The sequence below is a fragment of the Penicillium cosmopolitanum genome, assembly GCF_028827165.1.
Source record: "Penicillium cosmopolitanum strain IBT 29677 chromosome Unknown utg000009l:1.0-9042332.0:1.0-9050551.0, whole genome shotgun sequence".
NCBI classification, from domain to species: Eukaryota; Fungi; Ascomycota; class Eurotiomycetes; order Eurotiales; family Aspergillaceae; genus Penicillium; species Penicillium cosmopolitanum.
Window position 1 is genome coordinate 2,349,271 of NW_026622679.1, and position 21,204 is coordinate 2,370,474.

Below are 21,204 nucleotides of genomic sequence, written 5' to 3' on the forward strand. Positions count from 1 at the left end.
GAAGAAGCAGCTTTTGCTGGGCGGTTCTCACTGGAAGGCGGTGAAGCTTGCCGGGTTGGTGGCTGCAGACGCCCGTAGATGATCACTGCATCGTGAAGATGATGGGGAAATGGGAGTATGGGAGTTAGAAACGGGCTAGGAGGGGAAGGGCCTAGCACAGAGAGAGGGACTGGTATCGAGAGAGAAGAGAAAATATTATAGAGGGAGAATATGAATGAAGATCCAAGACCAGATCCCATCGACCTGCAGAATCAAACTGGACCACCCCCCCTGGAGACGATCCGGGACAAATTTTCTTTCGCCCCGCTCGAACCTGGAGGATCCACTTGGTGCCTGTACACCGATGGTCGACAGTCTGTGTTGAATGGGATATGCATACATTAATGGATCGAGGTGTAGATATTCCAGAGGGTACTTGCTAAGTCTCTACCTAGGTGGATTTGATTTATTCAAGCTTTTAATGCAGTCGGAGCTGACTCCGGAATATAGAACTACTAGGAGTACTAGTAGTAATCAATTCTAGTATTCTGCCCATATATACACTGGCATATGCCAATTGTACATCCCGCGGATTTAAGACGGATATTCAGAGCTTTAGCTAACCAACCACCAGTAGGCAATTAACCCTCCCTGTCTGATGACTCCCCCTTCGAATAATTTCGTACTTCATACCCTCTCAACCCAGCACTACCTCCCTTGACCCTCATGCAGGTCATACATACTGTGGGGGAAGCGGAGTGCAGAACCGAGGGATTGGACCGGGCAACATCTTATCGGCGCACAACCCCTCGCTCCAATCTCCAATTTAACGATCCACTGGCACTGACCTTGACACACTGGCACATCTCACCTCAACGCCATGCCTAAAGCCAAAAAGCCCGACCCTAAACCGCCCCCGCCAACCCGCAAGTCCTCCGCGGCGCCTCCAAACTGGCCGCCGCTTCGCCCACTCCTCCCTGCCGCCGACCTGACCCTCACTCCTCTTCTCACCGACCAGATCTATCTAATTCGCAACTTCTTCCCCGGCACCCTGTGCAAGTCCTACGCCTCATTCCTAGCCTCATTACCTCTAACTACCACACCCGGCAAGCCAAAGAAGGATGAGGCGGTGCGCGTGAATGACCGGTTCCAGATAGAAGACACGCGGTTTGCGGAGATGGTGTGGAGTGGAACGGCATTGAAGGAGCTAGTCACCACCCGCTTTGACGAAGATGAATACAACTACGATGATTATGGTGATAATGAAGAAGGCAAACCACCCACAGATCTGGCGCAGAAACGCAAGCAGATCTGGGGCGGAGAGCCATTGGGCCTGAACCCGAATATTCGCATCTATCGATATTCCCCCGGTCAATTCTTTGCACAGCATTGTATGGTCATCTTACTCCCCCCCCCCTTTGTCACCCGCAGGTGTATCCTAGGCTAATAGATCTAGATGACGAATCCAATGTCTTGACCTTCCTCCCACCCTCGTCTACCAAGTCCATGCCGGCGCGGACAACCTGGACCCTACTTATCTACTTGACCACCTGCTCTGGCGGCGAGACTGTCTTCTATCCTGAACCTACGCGCGCAGATCCAAATCCAGAGCCAATATCCGTGGCGCCCGAAACGGGGCTAGCGTTATTGCATCGCCATGGGGATCATTGTATGCTGCATGAGGGGATGGAGGTCACCAGTGGGGAGAAGTGGGTGCTGAGAAGTGATCTGGTAGTTGCGCGGTGATAGTTGAATACCATTTGATATGGGATACTGATCGCACTGTTGCATACACATAATTAATAGAGAACTTATTGAGTTGATGGGCGTATGCCATGATACCTCACTACGAAATAACAAGAATGTAATATACTCCGCATCATTTAAACGTGAAATTCTAGTCAATTTGCTCGGTCCAAGAAGCATGAGATACTCATAAGCAACCAGCAAGATAGTATGACAAGGACGACAGTAGGTCCTAGCCAGAGGGACCGCATCGCGTAAAAGAGACAAGATTGTAAGTACAGGAAGTCGTAAAGAGTGGCGAATGGGTTGGGAATAGATAAGAGATGGAGAAAAAGCGGGAAAACAGAAGAAAGAAAAAAAAGCCAAACAAAAGAGTTGAAACTAGCAGAAGAGAACATGACTTTAAATCGCCGGTCAAGTCTCACAGGAGATAATGTGAACGATTTAACGTCGCGTCCTAGCTTCTTCTTGCTGCGCAGGCCTCATCATTCGAATTTTCATCATATCATATCATATTTCATGAAGAAGCAGGAGACTTGGCTGATTCCACCTTATAGTCGGTGCGTCGCATAATCTCCTCCACGGGTCCGAGCAGCCTCTTAAACCCATCTCGGCCCAGACGTGCCACCTTCACATCGGTCTTGCTGACAATGCTGGCTGCACGCGGCTTATCATCTAGCAACGCCAGTTCACCAAAGTAATCCCCACGGCTATAGGTCTTAACCAAAGTTCCATCCTTGAAAGCCTCCGCCTCACCCGACTCCAGCAGATAAAATGCGTCACCAGGGTCGCCTTGAGAGATGATAGTCGAGTCGGCCGGATACTTGATAGTGTCCAGGGCATCGGCGATCTTGGACCGCTCGTAAGTCTTCAGAGAAGCGAGCAGAGGGACCTCTTCGAGGAAAGCCTCATACATGCGGCGGCGCTGGAACGCAGAGTCCATGAGAATGCGGCGGAAGGTGATTCGGTCCAAGGCCCAAAGAGTGCTCTTAGCATCGGTGGAAATGACGGTCGCAGCACGCGGAGCATTATACATCAGTGCCAGTTCACCGAATGAGCCGCCGGGCCCATTAGTGGCCACCTTGTTGCCTAGGCCATCGGGACCAGGTTGCACCGAGCCGGAGGAGTGAATGTAGATATCGAAGTGGCCCTTCTCAACGATGTAGAAGTAGTCACCCGCGTCACCTTGCGAGATGACCTTGATACCCTTGGCAGGAATCGGCTTCTCAACCAGGGCATCGAGGACAGTCTTGAATTGGTCGTCGTCCAGGTGAGAGAAAAGGAAGTTGGTGCTCACCGCCGTCTTGAGACGGGCCAGCTGGTCCTCACTTTTGGGGTGGTGTGGGGGCGTCCAACTATCCGAGCCCGCCGACGTGGGATTCAAGGACTCTGCAGAGACAGAGGTTCGACGACCAAGCGCATAATTGCTCGGAAATCCCTGGGCGGATCCCGTCGGCAGAGATCCCGGCTCGTCTCCTCCCAATCCCGAACCTGACCCGGAGTCGCCAAAGGGACTTCGCGAGAACAACGACCCCGGTGCAGCACCCCCTTCGCTTTGTGAACCCGCCTCACCAAACGCACCGCCCCCGAAGGCCAGGCTCCCTGAGCCAGCGGCGTTGGATTGCTTGAACGTCACATCCGTAGGTGACGTCACCTCGAATTCTTCGTCTTCTGCGATCTTCTGGATGCTGGGGCCCTTGTCGGATCTGGTAGAGGTGTTGAGGAAGGGGCTAGTGCCCGAAAGGGCGTTTGAGCTTTGGGCCATGACTCTGACGATTCTAGGGGCCGGAGAGGCCGCCACTCCGGCCGAACTGGGCGGGTAGATGGAGATGAGGGAAGAGAGTTGGTAGAGAAGATAGGCGGGGGGAGTGTAAGAGAGATGAGATACAGTGGGCGAGAAAATGAGCAGGTGAAATCTTCCAGATGGATGGTTAGAATGGGAAGGGAAGAATATTAACGGGTGAGTAACATTGAGGGGAAGAAGAGCAGGCAGACGGAGGGGCTCGGAGTGGAGACGGGGAGAGCAGCCTTTGAAGAGAGCCTATAGGCAGGCAAAGACGGGAGGGTGAAGACAAGGACTCACTTGGAGCTAAAGGAGGAGGGGGATGATAATTGGCCTCAAAAATCGGACCTCTGGGGGGGAGCAGCAGAGGTTCTCCCGGTCAAAAAAAGGCGAGGAGGGGTAAGAGAGGAGTAAAGTCGGGGCCTGGTCTGAGCTTCTTCCGTCGATCATGGTGATCGACGTCACTTGTTCCCGTGTTGAGTTTTTGCAGGTGGGGAGATTGTACGGAGTACAGAGTACGATTCGATGATTCTCTGGTTTTCCCTTGGGAATAATAGAGTATCTTTCTATACCTATGACTATGGTGGATGGCCCACTGAAGGAAGCCCAGTTGGTGTATGTGTGTGTGTGCACTCGACTAAAAAGAAGCTTCGTCCCCGGCCGTCCTTCCAGGCGTCTTCTAGAACCCGCGGCCAACCCTTTGACACTTCGCCACCGTCTTACTAGAGGTTAAAGTGGCGAAAGATGGGAAAGTACTGAAGTCATCTATCCGTTTTCAGTCTATCCTTCAGCTTTACGGATACCCGTGATCCTTTTCCGGGACTGAACACATGTATTTAAGTTTTATTCTTTTTTTTAAATCCCTCTTGTGGATAATTGATTGCCCTTTGTTGAAATTTGCTTCCTCCTCCCTTTCTTCTTCTCTTCTTCTTTTGTAGATTCTACTGGATTTCTCTTTTAGGTTTTCCCTGGGCGCCCGGAAAGGGCGAGGCGCATCGATCGCCGGACCTGCGCACCTTTGCACCTTCCTCTTCTCTGGGGAAACTGCAGCGGGAACCATTGAAACTGCCTCACAGATCAATTTGATAGACTTTGTGGTCGCACAAGATCATCAATATATTGATATTGATATCCATGTCCATATTTATACCTTCCAAATTTTCGCATGCACATTGTAACGTTCCTGTGCTTTGGCTTACTCATGGTCCATGCTGACCAAGGTGTCATGGACCCACGGGAGCTCGCTGTTCCTTCCTCGCCGCTTGGGGTTGGCGGTGTAGAGAGAGCTAACGAGTACTAGTAGGACTACTACGACTACGACTACTACGCCGCTTCCTATCGTAGCTTTAGACTAGGTTCTAGATCAACGTACCAGGTAAAGGATCGAGATAGGGGCAGCGAAGTTAGGGTTGCTCAGATCAGGGCAGAACAGGTCTGTGTCACACCCCACCCGATTTCATCCCAAGGAGCTTGCAAGCGCGCTTCTCTCCCAACCTCTTCCTCTCTCTCCTCTCCTGACCTTTCACCAAACCCTCAATCTCCTCGGTTCCAGTGGCGGGGCTGTGCACACTAGCAGAAATGGGGACTTTTACATTCCAATGGTGAGTTCCATCTGCCCCCTCCCCTCCCCGCGCGCGGCATCCGGCCGGGGCTCGGCGGTCTGCTTTTCTCTGCGCAGCTGAGCGGAGGCCATATCTGACGCACGGGAAGAGCTCGACTCATCCCGTGGCACAGACATAATGAATTGGATCGCTGACTGGTCGGTTTCTCGCATTGGTGTGTAGGCCTTACGATGCGAACGAGGTGTTCGTCACAGGCACTTTCGATGATTGGGGTAAGACGGTGAAACTGGACCGGGTTGGCGGCATCTTTATCAAGGAAGTGTCGCTCCCGGTACGTGAGAAGATTCAGTACAAGGTATGCCCGTGCCCTGTTCCTTTTACGTCTTTGCAATCTATTTGCCAATTTTTTTTTCCTTTTTTCTTTTCTTCTCCCCCCTGTGGCGTGCACGTTGCGGTGAGGGCTGCTGCCTGAGGCCAGAAAACCCCAGTTTCCGCTTCTCAATGGCGCAAAAAGCGAATGACGCTTCACCACTCCCGCTGACGTCACTTGGCCTGTCCCGCTTTCCTAAACTATAAAACCAATCACTGTGCCACGCAATGAGGGGAACTTTAGGCTGACATTCAACTCTTTCAAGTTCGTTGTCGACGGTATCTGGACAACTGACAAGCGTGTTCGAGAGGAGAACGACGGAGACGATAATATCAACAACATCCTTCTGCCGGAGGAGATCAAAGATAGCGCCCCAACCCAACTTGAACCTGCTACCAACGCAACCATGTCTGGTGTGACCCCCGATTCGACAACCGCGGCCCTGGCTGCGGCTGTCCCCAAGGAGGCCAACGGAAACCTGCCCGGTACCTTCCCCGAGACGCCGGGACAAGAGTCCGAGCAAACACTATCCGTGAACCCCATCCCAGCCTCGGGTGGCTACGGGAATCCCATCAAGTTGAACCCTGGCGAGAAGGTCCCCGATCCTAGCACAATCCATGGCAACACTGTCGACTCGACTGTGCGACTAGACAAGGAATCTTATGAAAAGGGCGACAGCGTGCCCTTAGGCAGCGCCGGAACCCAGAACGACACCGCTGGATCCAGTGCCTTTACCGTGCCTCCAGTGACAAAGAACCTCATTCCCGAGTCCAGCCTTCCCATCGGCGGACCTGCCCAGCGAGCTGCTTCCACCGAACAAGAGCTTTACCACGCTGGTGGCCCTGCTCAACAGGCCGCTATGGCCGACCCTGGCGTCACCATCCAGTCGGCGGCCCCCACCTCGACCACCGCCGCTCTTGCTGCCGAAGTTCCTCTCGAGAAGAACAAACAGACGAATGGCACCGAGCCGGTGAAGGAGGTTCCGGAGGTAGTGAAGGAGTCGATTGCGGAAGCTCACGAAGACCCTGAGGCTACTGCCAACAAGAAAGCCGTTGTGGAGAAGAGAGATGTGGAGAATGAGCTCCACACGAAGGTACCTGTAGAGGAATCTGCAGGAGCCCCAGCACCAACTGCGACCGCAGCTACAACATCTACCGCACCTGGTCAAGGCCAAGGCCTCGTTGTCCCCCCAGTGGACTCGGCCGATGTATCACCAACCTCGACTCCTCCCCCGGACGAGCATCAGCCGCTCCCGCCCCCACCTCCGCCCCAGCAACTGAAGACCGGACCGTACCAGCGACCACTGCCAAGCCCGCTGAGTCTTCCAACACTGATGCAGCTAAGAGCAGCACCGAGGGCAGCTCCAAGGATGAAAAGAAGAAGAAGCGACTGAGTGGATTCTTCAGCAAGCTCAAGGAAAAGCTCAAGTAGATACACTCTTGTTCTGTTCTGAACTTATGAAGGATTGCCTCACTCAAACACTAGACGGTGGCATTAAGAAATGGAGAGGCCGCTCTCTCAATGACTGTACGCGCTGCACTGCCTGTTTTGTGTTCCATGGTTTCGTTTCGTTCCGGTTTGGTTTAATCGTGTTTTGATCTGGATACCTCATTCGCCCGCACCGCATTGTATTCCAGCAAGCCTTTTATTTTTTGCTGTCCTCTAATACCAATTCGCGATGGACATCCTTGGTCTAGGAATATATCTTAAACTGACTTATGCTTTGTGATCATTTTTGGGTTGTTAGTATGGTAGGGTAGTAGTAGCATTCGTAGCGGTGCTATTTATTATTATGTCCATATTTGGTCGACCACCATACTCCGTAACTCCAATTCACTCAAAGCATGTCGTTTATCTCAGGTAGTCATCCTCTCTTTGTGGTAGCCATGGTCAGAACGGTATTGCATTGCTGACTTGACCATTCAGTTTCACCGGATAGCCCAACACACTAGATCCATTAGCCTCATTGTTACCTACGCGGAGAATAGAAACCACATACTCCCGCCCGGTCTGTGTACAGCCACAGCCACAAAAGATCGAGGCGGGCCAGCAGATCACCTGTAGGAATTCTCGAGTCAGCGAATCAGCTCTCATAGCAACTCAGCCTTGCTGCGCCCAAGTCTTCGAATCGGGATAGATCGGCCATGAAGTATAAGAGATATGAGGCGTGACACACCGCAGCGACGATAGTAGCACAGAATCCTGGACAAGAATCAGCAATGACCCTGTCTCTCTTTTATGCAGATGGGGTTCAATCCCTGTCTAGATTATTGGGTATGGCTGCGACATACCTAGTGTTGGCCCGACGACTTTACAGTGGCAGGGATTCTGATCGGTGCCGCATTGAAAGCAGATGGGAAAGATGGGGAAGAATGGGAGGTCGCACATCTTGTGGCCGTCCGTGTACAATGGATATCGTAGTTGAAAAGAGAGGAATTCGAATAGACGTTCTCCTCGTAGGAGGGATGTCTTCCCCGGATCACAGGTAGGTTGAACCGGTTGTGATTCTCTCATAATGACGCAGTAGAGATCGTGATCCACCGATCGGCTGCGGGGCAGTAAAAAATACAGTACATGGTGTGTGCATACAGTGATGGTGATAAACAAATGCGCTGGGAGAGATCTGTGTATATCTAGACAGTAGTACTACAATTCCATACTGACAATACACTAGTATGGATGTAGGATGTACATGGAACATGAACCAAGAATAGCATCATCTCACCACTTACTTTCAGATAGGCCAAAGCCACACACAGCCACAGCCCCACCAATCAAACAGGCCCACCAGGCCCGTTACAATGAGAAAGCCCCTGACAATAATTCTCCGCTTCTTAGAGTCACGCTTCAATCTTTCGTTTTTCCTTCTTTCAACGCCCTACCCAGGCAGCAACTTATGCCCAGAATACCAAGCCTGCAACTAGCCTAGACCCTACGAGAAGCCAGCTTGGCACCCACAAATCCCTTCCTCGACTCCACTCCTTGGGAAACCTGCAAATCTCTCAAAGCCACACCACCCCTCGCCTGAGCCACTTCCAACCGTTTCGTCTAACCACAAACACAAACACCACTCAGAACTATACCGCATCGCTGAGAACCACCAACACCATGGCCAAATCCAAAGTCCTCCCCCTCATCCTCCTCCTCATCTTCGTAGGCATCCTCGCCGCCGTCGGCTTCGTCGTCTACAGCATCGTTCAGGGCGTGAGCAAGACCACACGCGAGAAGATGGAGAAGAAAAACGTCGTTTTCACCAAGGACGGCATGAAGGTGAATGTGAAGGAGATCAAGGATGAGGCATATAAGGATCGCACGCAGAGGTTTGTCTTCCTATCCGTGGTGCTCCTTTGTTTACTCCGATCTTAATCTAACAAATATAGTGTCCTCGTCAACATGTGGAACCACACTTCCTTCCCCGCGTACAAGAGCCGTCTTTGGGATATGCAGGGCCAGGAGGAGAAGTCTGGAGCTGAGAAGCGCAAGCCGTATGTTTACTATTCCTTTTCTTCTTCTTCTTCTTCTTCTTCTTTTTTGCGATGATTTGTATCCACTGGAGTTGACTTTTTACTCGTACTAACTTGCGAAAACAGGTACTCAAAGTAACCTATCCATGTCTCTCGATGACAATTTGATATTCTCGCCCGTATCCTCACAAGTCTACCGGCTACTGTCTACCTGCATTGTTCATTTGCATGTGGTCAATTTTTTTCTATTCCCACTGCCTTTCACATATACTTGCATGCGCACTTCTCATCGATCTTTCCATTTCATCCCATGATATGCTTTCTGGAAATGCGTCATGGTGTACGATAATGTTTTACTTCATACCCGGCGTCATCGCAGCTGAGTCTGGTCGCGATGGTGTTTGCGATACTTCGTTTGGTTTTGTCTTTCATTCCCTTGCATATACATTCCAAATCTTTCACAGTTTTTTGAGAATGAAATATCAAAATTTCTACGCTTTCTACAGAATATCATTATGCGTGGTCATATGTAGTTGTTGATAGTACATTTACTAGTATTCAATGTCCCGGCCTTCAAGTTCTTTAGATCCTATCTCCTTGGGTAAGAAACTGAGACCTCTGGTCCCTGGGACTTGCTTTTTGGGGCTCTCTCAATCGGTATATCTTGCAAACTTTTGCACATATCTGACATACTTTTTTTTTGATTTGAGCGACTGTTCTAATAAACAAGAAGATGCCATCTATTGAAAGCAATGAGCCTTCAGTATCTAATCAAGTATTACAAAGCATTTTACTGGGCAGCATAATAGCTCTCATCCTGGTTCAAAAGGCGAAAGGTTTCCGGCTCAGGTTGACCACTGCCACCGTACCAGGTAGGCGTGCTCAGAGTCTGAGGCGTATTATCACGTCCCGTGGCCGTGAAGGCCGATTCAAAAGTCTTAGCCCACTGCACGCGATTATTCAGGCCCTCGAGGTTCCAGAGCTCCTGTAAGAAATGCAGGATCGAACTGTGCGTGTAGGCGGAATCCTCAGCGTACTTGGTTCCCTCATCGTGAATGAGGTGGTTGGCTGGGACCCAGAGGGGAGATCAGGAAAGCGGGAACACTGGGGAAGATGTTACTATAGTTTATTGGATATGGAGTTCTAGATACATACCGAACGCCCAGACGGGTAAAGTCGTAGGTGACATGGTGGTCGTCGGACATGCCAGTAAAGGTGATGCCATCTTCAGGCTGAGGAATGTTCATTGGTGGAGGGACGTGGTCTGCGAAGCCGCCGTGCTCGTCAAAGTTGATAATGAGTAGCCTGTATGATAAATTAGAATCGACTCGTTTATATGAGCTGGTTGGGGTAGGAGCCTAACGCGTTATCCCAGTACTTGGACCGGCGGAGTGCGTCGTACAAGTGCTTGAGCATTTGCTCCCCGGTTGCCATGGGACTAGTCGGGTGCATCGAATCGATTGAGCAGCACTCTGGGTTGATATAAGAAAACGTAGGCAGCGTTCCCTCCTCGAGATCACGGTAGAATTCGTCGGCGTGCACTAGCTGGTCCATAGCGTTGTCTTGGGTCCACTGGTATGGATTATCAAAACCGGTGCTTTCTCAATGCTGTTATTTTGTAGACTGATTGCTCACCTTATACATATATGCATCCACAATGTCCGTTTCGTAATACTATGAGAACTTTTAGCTGTGATATAGCGTCTTCGATCATCTGTAACGACTCACATTTTTCCAGCTGATGCCTTTATTGCTTAGCGATTCAAAGATCGATGTTGCGCATGTGGTTCCCGTGACATTGTTCCAGAAGCCAGCAGACTGGTCCGTATTGTCGACAAAGCCGCAAGAAGAACCAGAGGTTGCGAATTGCCGATTAACATTGGTCGGGCCGGGGTGCTCAGCGAACTATGAAACTGTCAATTGTGTACTATACACACTAGCAGAGGCATGCTTCAAACTGACATAAGAATCGAAGAAGGCAAAGTTCTGACCAAGCTCCGCTAGTAGGGACGTCTTCTTCTGGTTGTAGGCCTGGATGACAAAGGAGGTGTCTCCCGGAGTTGACGAGTACTTCTCCGACTGGCGCTCCACGAAGCCAGCCATATTGGGGACATCATCCTTGGTCACGTTCCACTTACGAAAGATTTCATAGGTGACGCCGGCAAAATTGTGGTCCGGATCTTTCAGTGGAACCTCGGTCTCGTAGGGCGCCGCACATATTTTGAGCGGCTCCCCCCACACTGTCCAATTGGGGTTGGTGTACTCGTTGCAGTATGTGACGCCGCGCAAGTTGTCAATGTCTGGGTTGAAGTCCCAGTACCCAGCGATATTGTCGAACGAGTGATTCTCCAGTGTGAGATAGATTACATGTTTGATCTATGTGAAAGTACTTGTTAATCCATACGCACAGGCAAAGACATGTAGGTAGTACCCAAGGTACTGAGCATGTCACTCACATTCTCACGGAGTTGACCCCAGGCTTCGGTGCTTCGGGCAGTCGGACGAGCCGATACGGCGGCGATCAAACCGGCCAACGCGGCGTAGGCCGAGAATTGTTTCACCATGATGATCTTCTTCAGCTCAGCGGATCGCGATTGAGTCAAAGGAAGCTCAAAAAGAACTCGAGATGATTGCATTACGCGATCAAGGGGGAGTATGCAGCATTTTATAGAGTGGGGAGTTCTATTCGGACAAAACGACCATCTTGGGGGGGAATCTACCTGAACGGCATCCTCAAGCGCGCCTACTTGGACGGGAAATGAGCTTTCTGATTTTCTCGCTGGGTCCGATGGCAGACCTCATGGTCATCGGCCAGCCCCGGATTGGCGATAACAACTTGTCCGCATCTTCCTTCCCACTCTTAGGGTGAAGCTAGATACACACGAGGGAGAAGTCCGGCGCTATCACGGCCACTTCGGCACTGCACTTTCTTCCGAGCAGTATTATTGATGGAGGGCCCCGTGAGATCCACCGTGTCAGTGTTTTTGGGGACACTCGAATCCCTGCAAGGAGGTGGAGAGGTGGGGGTGGGATTTGATGATAAGGAGAGGGGAGGAAAGGAGAATCCAAAAGTGGTCCTGAGTCAACATCCTGTCGCACGCAGGGGAGGAGAATCCGATCGTGTGATCCCGATCGCGTGCAAAAATTGGCAGATGAGGAATGTCAGCGGTCCCAGCATAGACCTTCACCTTCCACAGTGTCGCAGTAGGTTTATTTCTTCTGACAATCGATTTCAACCATGTGAAATAGGCCTGGTGTACCTGGAGCAATCAAGACGGGCATGTCAATCACGCGTGTACCTGCTTGGGGGTGGGCCGTCGAGGCTACAGCTGCCCATTTCCACAATGTTGGTCCAACGACGGGAGTACCTGACCAATCACAACAAAGATATATACAAGCCCCGCAGAGGATGAACAATCAAAGCTCTCTGATTGGTGGAAGCCCCAGATTTAAGCACCATCAACAACTCCACCTCTACCAACCAAGCTCCACCATCGAGTCGATCCTGCTCGAATCAGCATTGCACGTGCCTGGCGTTGCATTCGGTGGGATCAGGAATGCCAAGCACGTTCTACCTCAATAGGCTGTGATGAGCCCTCACAAGGCTTTATTTCTCCGCACCTGTTCATTGCAACGCACCCAAGCGAGGTACGGATACTAACATCGCTCTTAAATCTCGCTTTGACCACGCGAGCCTCTGTTATTATACCTGCTCTTTCCCCCTTGTGAAGTATTCGCGTGTTTTCATTCCCACGAGATCCATTGGCGATCCATTCTCCGATCTATCCCTGAATTCGCTGCTTCAGAGCATGTCTATCACCTCTTTAACCGGCTTCATGTCAAACTACTCGGTTCTCTCCGATCGAAGCTCCTCTGAGGATGAAAAGAATTTACACCAGCGTCTGCAATCCGACGTTGAAGCTGCCGATGGACCAGCTCGACAAAATGCGGACAAAATATCCAGCCGCTTCATCGATGGTCGCACCGTTTCGGACGCCATCATCGGTTTGTCCGATGGCATGACTGTGCCCTTTGCGTTGACAGCTGGTCTGTCGGCACTGGGTGATACCAAAGTTGTCGTCTTTGGCGGCATGGCTGAACTGATTGCGGGCGCCATCTCAATGGGCTTGGGAGGATATTTGGGTGCGAAGAGCGAAGAGTACGCGTGCCTCGCCACAACAATTGCAAAACAACCCAGCTAACCCGACCCGTTTCTTCTAGGGAATCATACAAGGCAACTTTAAAAGAGACAGAGACGCAGACCGTGACAGATCCCATGTCCGTTACGGGAACTATTCAAGATATCTTCGAGCCGTATGAGCTGCCGTCCGAGCTCGTTTCTCAACTCACCACCCACCTCTCCAATTCGCCCATGCTACCTTCTTTCCTAATGAACTTTCACCACACCATTCCCGAGCCCTCAAGCTCTCGCGCCGTTATTTGTGCTATTACGATCGCTCTTGGCTACTTCATCGGCGGATTCGTTCCTTTAGTACCCTACTTCTTCGTTGGTCCCAATGATGCATTCGTCGCTCTACGCTGGTCCATCGCAACGATGGTCATCGCTCTATTTATTTTCGGTTATGGGAAGACCTGCTTCGTGAGCGGATGGAGGGGTCGTCGAAATATCCGTAAGGGCTTTGTCGGTGGCATTCAGATGGTGCTTGTGGGCGGTATCGCGGCTGGCTCTGCGATGGGACTTGTCAAGGCATTCCAAATGATGGCACACGGACCGGAGAATGAGCACGATCATTAGAAAAAGCGATTCGAAAGGGGCAAGGGATGGGTGGACTGTTCGATTCTATCTTTCATTATTTCTGGCGTTGACTGCATGGCATGCAAACACACATAGGCTGGTGCACTGGCGTTTGTCTTCTATTTTTTATTACTGGGATCTTGAATGTGTTGACGGCTGTGAGTAAATCCGTTTTGGGGTCTAATGAGCCTACCAAAAAGCAAATACCCCAGGTGATAGCTATCTTTATGGCGGCTATAACCCTGGAGGAAGAAGGATAGTTTGCAAAATATTAACCAATATTTTGCGTTTCAACATCATTCATGAAGTCTACTATATTATGCTATCTCGTAAGAGAAAGTACAATTCTCGCACAATCGGCCAGGGGGGGGCGGTCGCACCGGTCGCAAACCTTCATGGTAATGAGCTATCTCCCAACAGCCCCCAATCTTGGAAGCCGATCAGTACTAAAAATATAGACTATGCGTCATAGAATTCTACAAGGCTACAAGCCCCCGGAGCCGCACAGAATTTTCACGGCCCGAATGAGTTGGGGCATGTTTTCGGCTGCATAATTCATCCGACATTCCTTCCAGTGATGCCAGTGACATTGGTGACATCGAAGTGATCAGAATGGCGATTCACTGTAGAGTGGATCTTTGGATCTTTGACCCCGGGACCACTGACTTGGCAATATGGCCCGCCTGGGTATAACTTGCTAGAAATTGTCGTCATGGTCTTGTACAGTATCCCTAGTGTCTAGGCGCATATTATAGCACTATGTAATTGGTAAATTTTGTGTGCTGTTGTCATAGGCATGCCTTGATCCCCAATATGCACAGTCCACATCCGGATCTACGATGCGCATATTGGGCGATCATAAAACGTCCTGCATACTTTGCAAATTTACCCATGCAGACAGAGTTGGTCCGGGCATATAGTAGCCATTTAATACATACCTACTATACGGCGGTGTAGTCGTGGCCCCAAGAATCCAGGCTGTGCATGGCCAAGCCTTTGTACTCAGCAAATGACATAACCGCTGGTATGGGGAAAAGAGTGCATTCATGCTGGGACTTGGAGCAAGGGACAGCCGAGTCAAATTGCCCAAGGTTATTCTTTCGAAACGGACAGAGACAGCATAAATCTATGCTTTAATACATACTTTGAAATTTCAACCGAGAGTAGATTGCTATCTACTAGTACTACTACATCTATATCTGGATTCAATGTTGTCTTGGAGGTAGAGTCGTTTAAGTTTGTATTTCGTATATAAGATCTATTGCCTTCAGGAAACATCGGCTGGATCTTAATCACCTCCTCTAGATGAGTTAAAGACCTTGGTAGCTTCAATTTGCCCTCATCTTCATTTATATACCAATGGAAAATCCGTGCGTTATGCAGGATGCAGCCCGAAGAGAGTTCACGATTCACATGAGAGATCCCTGCCCACTCGCGAAGAAGGAAAATTATAACAAAGAATACACTTCGTTAACCGAGTACGATCTAACATGTCAGGATAACACATGTCAGATCCTAACTGGGCGAGATCTTTGCTGCGATCTGAGGTTCTGGACTCCCCGGATGCCATCCTTCGATAAGCGCGTATCCCAATACATTCTGATCTAAACGGATTATCTTTGAGAGTACTTCGAGTTTCAGAATAGCGAAAGCTACTAGTATTACATTCTGCTACCATGACACGTCCAACTAGATTCTTTCAAAGCTATCACAACTTGCCATTCTCTTCGTGTCAAATAGAGGTATGACCTCAAAGATTAAAGCCATCTAAGTGCTGAGGCGTCTGGGATCCGACCAACGGACCTAAATCGGTATTTGGGCACCTCAGAAGTGTTGACATCAAAATCTACATATGCCGAAACCAACTTGATGGCTTGCAGAAACAAAATGACAATTTGGTGGCGGGGGTATCGAGATCTTCGACCTTCAGATTATAGATGGCCAAGTGCGTTAACTTAACATCCTAAACCACCCATTTCCAGATGGATATGATTTTTGAGTACTTTTCCAGATAGATAAACGGTGCTACTATGATGATTTTCTACTAGTAGCGACTAGCAGTTACTGTATTGTTCTTACGAGGGGTTAAGAACAACAAACTTGATAGTTGTCTCATTCTAGCACGATATCACCATCATGACTTGATCCCAGGGAAGAGGCTGGATATCAAGTGGCCAAGGAATCTCTGGCAAATCAGAACTCTCCGAACACGGTGGCTACCTGTGGCTGGGCTGAGGCTGTCACTATGCATTGAAGTAAAAGCATGCACTGCCTCAAAGGGGAAATAGAGCATGGTCCTCTTCTGAGCTTCACTATTAATGTTAGGAAAATTGCAGTTATCATCCAGGAGCAACGTGGTCCCCATACTGCGTACTCCCTACCGTATTAAGTAAGAAACAAAGTTCATCCGACCGCTTCAGCCTGAAGCTGAGAACCCGACCCCACGCATCTCCATGTTCGGCACGACCCAGCGTTACCCCTAAAAATAGCCAGTAAACCGCCCCTTTTAACGAATCAGACCGCGCAAAAGCTCGACTCTCGCACACGCTACCTTTTCTCGAGACGGGAAGCAGTGTCGACTTGCATGGCATGGCGCCGCAGTACATTCCTTCTCTAGGCAAACCCCAAGCTTGCTGACGACTATGAGGTCAGCGTACTTGTACACGAGTCCCCCACAATTACATGTGGCGCAGCGGCTTGGTGGACACGTCGACTCGGCCAGTACGGAGTACGTGGACGAGGGTCAACGGGGCCCCGTCGAGGGTCCTTGTACGGCCGTAATTAATCAAAGCGTACAGTCTAAGCCTTGCGTCCTTTCATTCCAGCCCCCACTCCTGGCAGGCAGCCGTCCCAGTGCAGCACAAAGCGAATACGACAAGATGCGATTGCATATGAATCTGACCATTAGTCGTGTCGAGAGGAGTAATACACGATACTCGAGTATTACGATAACCTTGCCTTTTTGGCGAGATTGAATTTTTGCAGTTTCTGTTGGCGCTCTCCATCAGGGTTTGTAATAAGTAAGCGCCCAGGGCTGGTGGGTGGATGATTGGGTGGCTTTCGCGCGCGATTCATGTATCTGAAACGAACGTTGACACTTGAACGTTGGCACTTGAACGTTGGGACGTGCTACATATCGAGATTCCATTACCCGTGCGATGAATGTAGTTCGGGAGTTAGATTTCTAATATGGAGTCATATACGGGTGCATTGCGATAATTACTTGCGATACTCCAAGTATGAGATTGTCTGAGGGTAGTTCTCGCTGGTAAGATGAACCTCGACTCGTAGTACTAGTAATACTGCGACACTGCCAGATGCACCTGCCGTTGATGTGAGTCGAGGCAAAGAGGAAGCCACGGAAACAATAAAGCGGGATATTTCACCTTTAGCTTCACCTTCAGAATGACGGGGACCTTTCACTTCATCTTCATCTCAGCTAATTGCATGGAGAAAGGATGACAGCCATCAAATCCATCACGCTGGCTCTTCACCATGGTTCCAATCCCCGAAACCGTCTCCTCACTTCTTTTGCGACGACAGTTCGCCCCCGATACTCCCTTCACCGAAAAGGCGATCGCTCTGATCATATTCGCACACGTCTGTCTACTCTACACAATATTTTGGTGGATCCTGGCAAACAAAGTCTCAAGTGGGTCACCGGCAGAAACCACCATCTATGTAGTGGTCGACATAAGCTGACTCGAAAATGAGCAGGGACTGGCAACGACCGCCAACGGCGCGACTATATCGAATTGTATCCACCTCCACTCCCTCGTGGACAATCTCAACACAGGAGATCCGTCTCCATGCCGACTCATCTGCCAGTGTGATCCCGACGATCCCATATCTCTGCCGCGCCGACGACGTGACACACGCGTCGTACAAGGCACCGTGCGGCCACAAAACGATGAACCAGTGCGTTTCGAATCGGAGAATTAGCAAGAGGCTGGGGAATCCATCAGTCCAATCTCCAGTTTCTAGCCTTGTCAGGTACCCGGGAGCTTTGGCCCCGAGTGATTGGACCCGGTCGCGCGGGCTGGACAACCTGAAACTTGAAGGGGCGGCAGACAAGCCGTGATCATCCTAGATGATGGCTGTTACTCGGGGGATCTGGACCTGGCCCCAATTACATTACAGGATCTGATGTACCCGGGGCGTACGGAGTACATTACATACATTTGTACATTTGTAGAGGAACTATGGAGTCACGGAGGTTCGGAGGTACGGAGGCCGGCGAGCGAAGGGCGAAGGTGCCGTGCAAAGTGCAAAGTGCACAATCGGTGGCTGGGAGTGAGACAAGGCCCTGCACATCCTCATCTACGCGCCGAGGCCAAGGCGAATGGTGCAGAGTTTGACTGAATTTTTAGTTTAGTGTTTTTTGACTTTGCTTTGTCCGGGCGCTAGCTCCACCAGCTTTGAGCTGTCATTTGCGTATTGATATCAATAGTCTGAGTCGCGTACATTCATTAGTTAGAATACGGAGTAGTGACACGCGACTGAATATGAGTGTGCCTGTGCTCTACAAAGTAGATATCGAGTTGATCAGATTCTTCTCGTGTCAACAGATACGAGTATTAGTCCAGTCCAGTCCAGTGTCCACTGGTCCACTGGTACCTGACTGACTCGGGATCCCCTGAGGAGAAAACCGCAAGTAGGAAGTATGTACTACTCGTATTCGGATACGAAGCTGTACGACCGTTGGTGGGCTAAGCGAAATTGGGCCGGGAGACGGTGGACTCCAGTTGGTCTGCAACGCTGAACGATGGGGCGGGTGGGCCAATCGGCCGAGCCCAATGGGTTGATATTGAAAATTTCCATTGAAATTTCGTCCCAACGGAGTACCACGGGTACAGTAGTAATACTTACATTACAGGGACAGAAGTCCTGTATGCCCTGCACTAAGCCTTGCCCTTGGAGCTGTACATAATCCCGGAGTATAGGTAACTATGGTTAGAGAAACCAGGGCCAACCTAGGCTTAGGATCCTGGTAAATAGGTGATGGGTAATAAACTTCATGACTGTACGAGTAATCGAGTCTATGCTACACACTGGGACAATGTAAATGTACATAATTATGCTCGGCCTCGGATAGGTGTGCAATATCCTTGATCTCTCTGCATCTGCCCGATCGGCGTGACTCCGTTCCGCAGCATCCGCCCGGCCAGCCCGGGTATTTTACAGTGCATACATACTTACAGTTACTGGCGATAGAATATGCATCCATAGTCCTATTCTACATCTCGATGAATATCTACTCAATAACAGAGATATTTAGGAGGATTTTCAATCTAACATCACTCGAGTCCCTACTAAATGCCCATACCAATACCAATACCAAGATTAATTACCAATACAATACCCCTACACTGCCAATACTGCCAATACTGCCAATACTGCCAATATGAAACCCAGCACTAGTGACGCCATGGACTCCCAAACCTGGCACGTAAAATTACGTGACAATACCATGCAAATCCTCTCACTCCCTCGCTCGCTTTTGTCCCCTTCTTAATCTTAAGTCCTTGCTCCCCCCCTCCTCTCACCCTCTTTCTCATCACACTTTTGGGCTCGGCGCCTTGCATTTTCAGACCGGTCTCTCTCTCCCCTTACTCTGCCCATGCCGGTCGACCAGTGATTCTTATCCCGCCTTCGCGAATTCCTTCCGTCTCATCCCGCGGCATCCCTCGACCCTTTCCCCCCCCCTTCTCTTATCACGAGTTGATCTAGAGTCTCCCCTGGCGGACTCTACCCTCGCCGCAAAGATGTCTACATTCCCATCATGGAAGGATCGCACCCAGAATCAGTTCGGAAAGCTTCAGATTCAGATGCCATGGCGCTCCTTTCAACTTCTGGTGCCCCATCGCATGCGCCGCAAGATCCGCTCAAAGCTTCGGAGTCGTCTATCGCCAACCTCATCTATCTCAACCCTACAGACCTCCCTCTCCCCGGTCGACACACTTCGATCCCTCCAGACTCATCGTTGGACGATATATGACTTCCAATACTTGCTACTTCTAATCATCGGCATCTTCTCCCTGAGCGTCATGCAATCCCCTGGCCCGCTCGCGAAGACAGGCATCGCGACCCTAATCCTTTTCTCGCTTCTTCTGCCTCTTACCCGGCAGTTCTTCCTCCCTTTCTTGCCTGTTGCTGGATGGCTCATCTTCTTCTATGCGTGCCAGTGAGTTCTCCCTCTGCTTGTATGCCCGGGGGTTCGCCTCCCCTTTTTTTCTACACACGCGCCCCCGGAATGATTCCCCGAGCGCAAATCCCTGACATGGGCGAATTCGCCGCACAACGGGCAAAGCCACGCATGACTGACTCTTCTTTCTCCGATAGGTTCGTTCCGAGCGATTGGCGGCCAGCCATTTGGGTTCGCGTGTTACCCGCCATGGAAAATATCCTATACGGCGCCAACATCAGCAACATCCTGTCCGCCCACCAAAACGTTGTGCTAGACATTCTAGCGTGGATTCCTTACGGACTGTGCCACTACGGTGCACCCGTTGTTGTCTCCACAATCCTCTTTATCTTCGGTCCCCGGGCACCACCCCTCTCTTCGCCCGGACTCTCGGATATATCAGCATGACGGCAGTGACCATTCAGCTGTGCTTCCCCTGCTCGCCACCGTGGTACGAGAATCTGTATGGTCTCGCCCCCGCAGATTACTCTATGCAGGGTAACCCTGCTGGTCTTGCTCGCATTGACAAGTTGCTGGGCATTGATCTCTATACCTCAGGCTTCAAACAGTCTCCCGTGGTCTTTGGTGCCTTCCCCTCGCTCCACGCGGCGGACTCCACCCTGGCCGCTCTCTTCATGAGCCATGTCTTCCCCCGCATGAAATTCCTCTGGGTTACCTACACCCTCTGGATGTGGTGGGCTACCATGTACTTGTCTCACCACTATGCTGTCGACCTGGTCTGTGGTGGTCTGCTCGCCACCATTGCATTCTACTTCGCCAAGACCCGATTCCTGCCCGTGTTCAGTCCGACAAGACGTTCCGCTGGGACTACGACTACGTTGAGGTCGGCGACTACTCCCGCGAGTTTGGCTATGACCTCGCTAGTTTGGATGGTGACTTGAACCTGGACAGTGATGAGTGGACCGTCGGTTCCTCTTCTTCGGTCTCCTCCGGCTCCCTGAGCCCCGTGGACGATCACTACGCTTGGGAGAGCGAGACTCTGACCTCGAACCACGACCTCGAGGCCGGTCGCTAAAACCACAACCACCTTGCATATATCATTTTTCGACTCTGCTCGCTATTTTGCATCTACGCTTTTTTTGCTTTTCACTCGGCGTTCTACTTGACGACACTGTTGGGACCATTATCTGCATCGAGCCATTTTCGACACCTAAGGTTTTTAATTACCTGTGGAAAACCTCCGGTTCGCGCGGTTCTCGATCCGCCTTGAGCCGAAGGTTAATTTTTCGCCTTCTGGCTGTACATGCCTTGTCACTCCACTGCTGGAGTGGCACTCTCCGTCTATAATATTAATTCCGGTGGTCAACCCTATTCACCTGCTCTGGGTATGCGACTCCCT

At 50.5% G+C, this 21,204-nt stretch overlaps 9 protein-coding genes across 9 annotated transcripts; 6 read left to right on the top strand and 3 right to left on the bottom strand.

The window, feature by feature from the left end:
* Positions 1 to 859: 859 nt before the first annotated feature.
* Positions 860 to 1,725, top strand: N7509_008976 (uncharacterized protein; the record flags this gene model as incomplete). Its single annotated transcript, XM_056633613.1, has 2 exons — positions 860 to 1,370; positions 1,430 to 1,725. 2 exons carry the CDS (start codon positions 860 to 862, stop codon positions 1,723 to 1,725), a joined length of 807 nt encoding a protein of 268 aa, XP_056484233.1.
* Positions 1,726 to 2,242: 517 nt separating this feature from the next.
* Positions 2,243 to 3,490, bottom strand: N7509_008977 (cyclic nucleotide-binding domain-containing protein; the record flags this gene model as incomplete). The annotated part of the gene is made up of 1 exon (XM_056633614.1): positions 2,243 to 3,490. One exon carries the CDS (start codon positions 3,488 to 3,490, stop codon positions 2,243 to 2,245), a length of 1,248 nt encoding a protein of 415 aa, XP_056484234.1.
* A 1,596-nt stretch (positions 3,491 to 5,086) lies between these two features.
* On the top strand, positions 5,087 to 6,871 carry N7509_008978 (carbohydrate-binding module family 48 protein; the record flags this gene model as incomplete). Its single annotated transcript, XM_056633615.1, has 4 exons — positions 5,087 to 5,109; positions 5,293 to 5,425; positions 5,706 to 6,730; positions 6,790 to 6,871. 4 exons carry the CDS (start codon positions 5,087 to 5,089, stop codon positions 6,869 to 6,871), a joined length of 1,263 nt encoding a protein of 420 aa, XP_056484235.1.
* A 459-nt stretch (positions 6,872 to 7,330) lies between these two features.
* On the bottom strand, positions 7,331 to 7,828 carry N7509_008979 (uncharacterized protein; the record flags this gene model as incomplete). Its single annotated transcript, XM_056633616.1, has 2 exons — positions 7,331 to 7,529; positions 7,728 to 7,828. The coding sequence occupies 2 exons, from the start codon at positions 7,826 to 7,828 to the stop codon at positions 7,331 to 7,333; spliced, it is 300 nt and encodes a 99-aa protein (XP_056484236.1).
* Positions 7,829 to 8,548: 720 nt separating this feature from the next.
* N7509_008980 (uncharacterized protein) lies at positions 8,549 to 9,043 on the top strand (the record flags this gene model as incomplete). The annotated part of the gene is made up of 3 exons (XM_056633617.1): positions 8,549 to 8,760; positions 8,821 to 8,925; positions 9,031 to 9,043. The coding sequence occupies 3 exons, from the start codon at positions 8,549 to 8,551 to the stop codon at positions 9,041 to 9,043; spliced, it is 330 nt and encodes a 109-aa protein (XP_056484237.1).
* Positions 9,044 to 9,694: 651 nt separating this feature from the next.
* On the bottom strand, positions 9,695 to 11,540 carry N7509_008981 (uncharacterized protein; the record flags this gene model as incomplete). Its single annotated transcript, XM_056633618.1, has 7 exons — positions 9,695 to 9,911; positions 10,060 to 10,209; positions 10,268 to 10,476; positions 10,540 to 10,578; positions 10,633 to 10,809; positions 10,867 to 11,280; positions 11,361 to 11,540. The coding sequence occupies 7 exons, from the start codon at positions 11,538 to 11,540 to the stop codon at positions 9,695 to 9,697; spliced, it is 1,386 nt and encodes a 461-aa protein (XP_056484238.1).
* Positions 11,541 to 12,713: 1,173 nt separating this feature from the next.
* Positions 12,714 to 13,660, top strand: N7509_008982 (VIT1/CCC1 transporter family protein; the record flags this gene model as incomplete). The annotated part of the gene is made up of 2 exons (XM_056633619.1): positions 12,714 to 13,063; positions 13,126 to 13,660. 2 exons carry the CDS (start codon positions 12,714 to 12,716, stop codon positions 13,658 to 13,660), a joined length of 885 nt encoding a protein of 294 aa, XP_056484239.1.
* Positions 13,661 to 17,155: 3,495 nt separating this feature from the next.
* Positions 17,156 to 17,602, top strand: N7509_008983 (uncharacterized protein; the record flags this gene model as incomplete). The annotated part of the gene is made up of 2 exons (XM_056633620.1): positions 17,156 to 17,260; positions 17,378 to 17,602. The coding sequence occupies 2 exons, from the start codon at positions 17,156 to 17,158 to the stop codon at positions 17,600 to 17,602; spliced, it is 330 nt and encodes a 109-aa protein (XP_056484240.1).
* A 1,823-nt stretch (positions 17,603 to 19,425) lies between these two features.
* Positions 19,426 to 20,880, top strand: N7509_008984 (phosphatase PAP2 family protein; the record flags this gene model as incomplete). Its single annotated transcript, XM_056633621.1, has 4 exons — positions 19,426 to 19,844; positions 20,003 to 20,199; positions 20,259 to 20,581; positions 20,650 to 20,880. The coding sequence occupies 4 exons, from the start codon at positions 19,426 to 19,428 to the stop codon at positions 20,878 to 20,880; spliced, it is 1,170 nt and encodes a 389-aa protein (XP_056484241.1).
* Between the last annotated feature and the right edge of the window lie 324 nt (positions 20,881 to 21,204).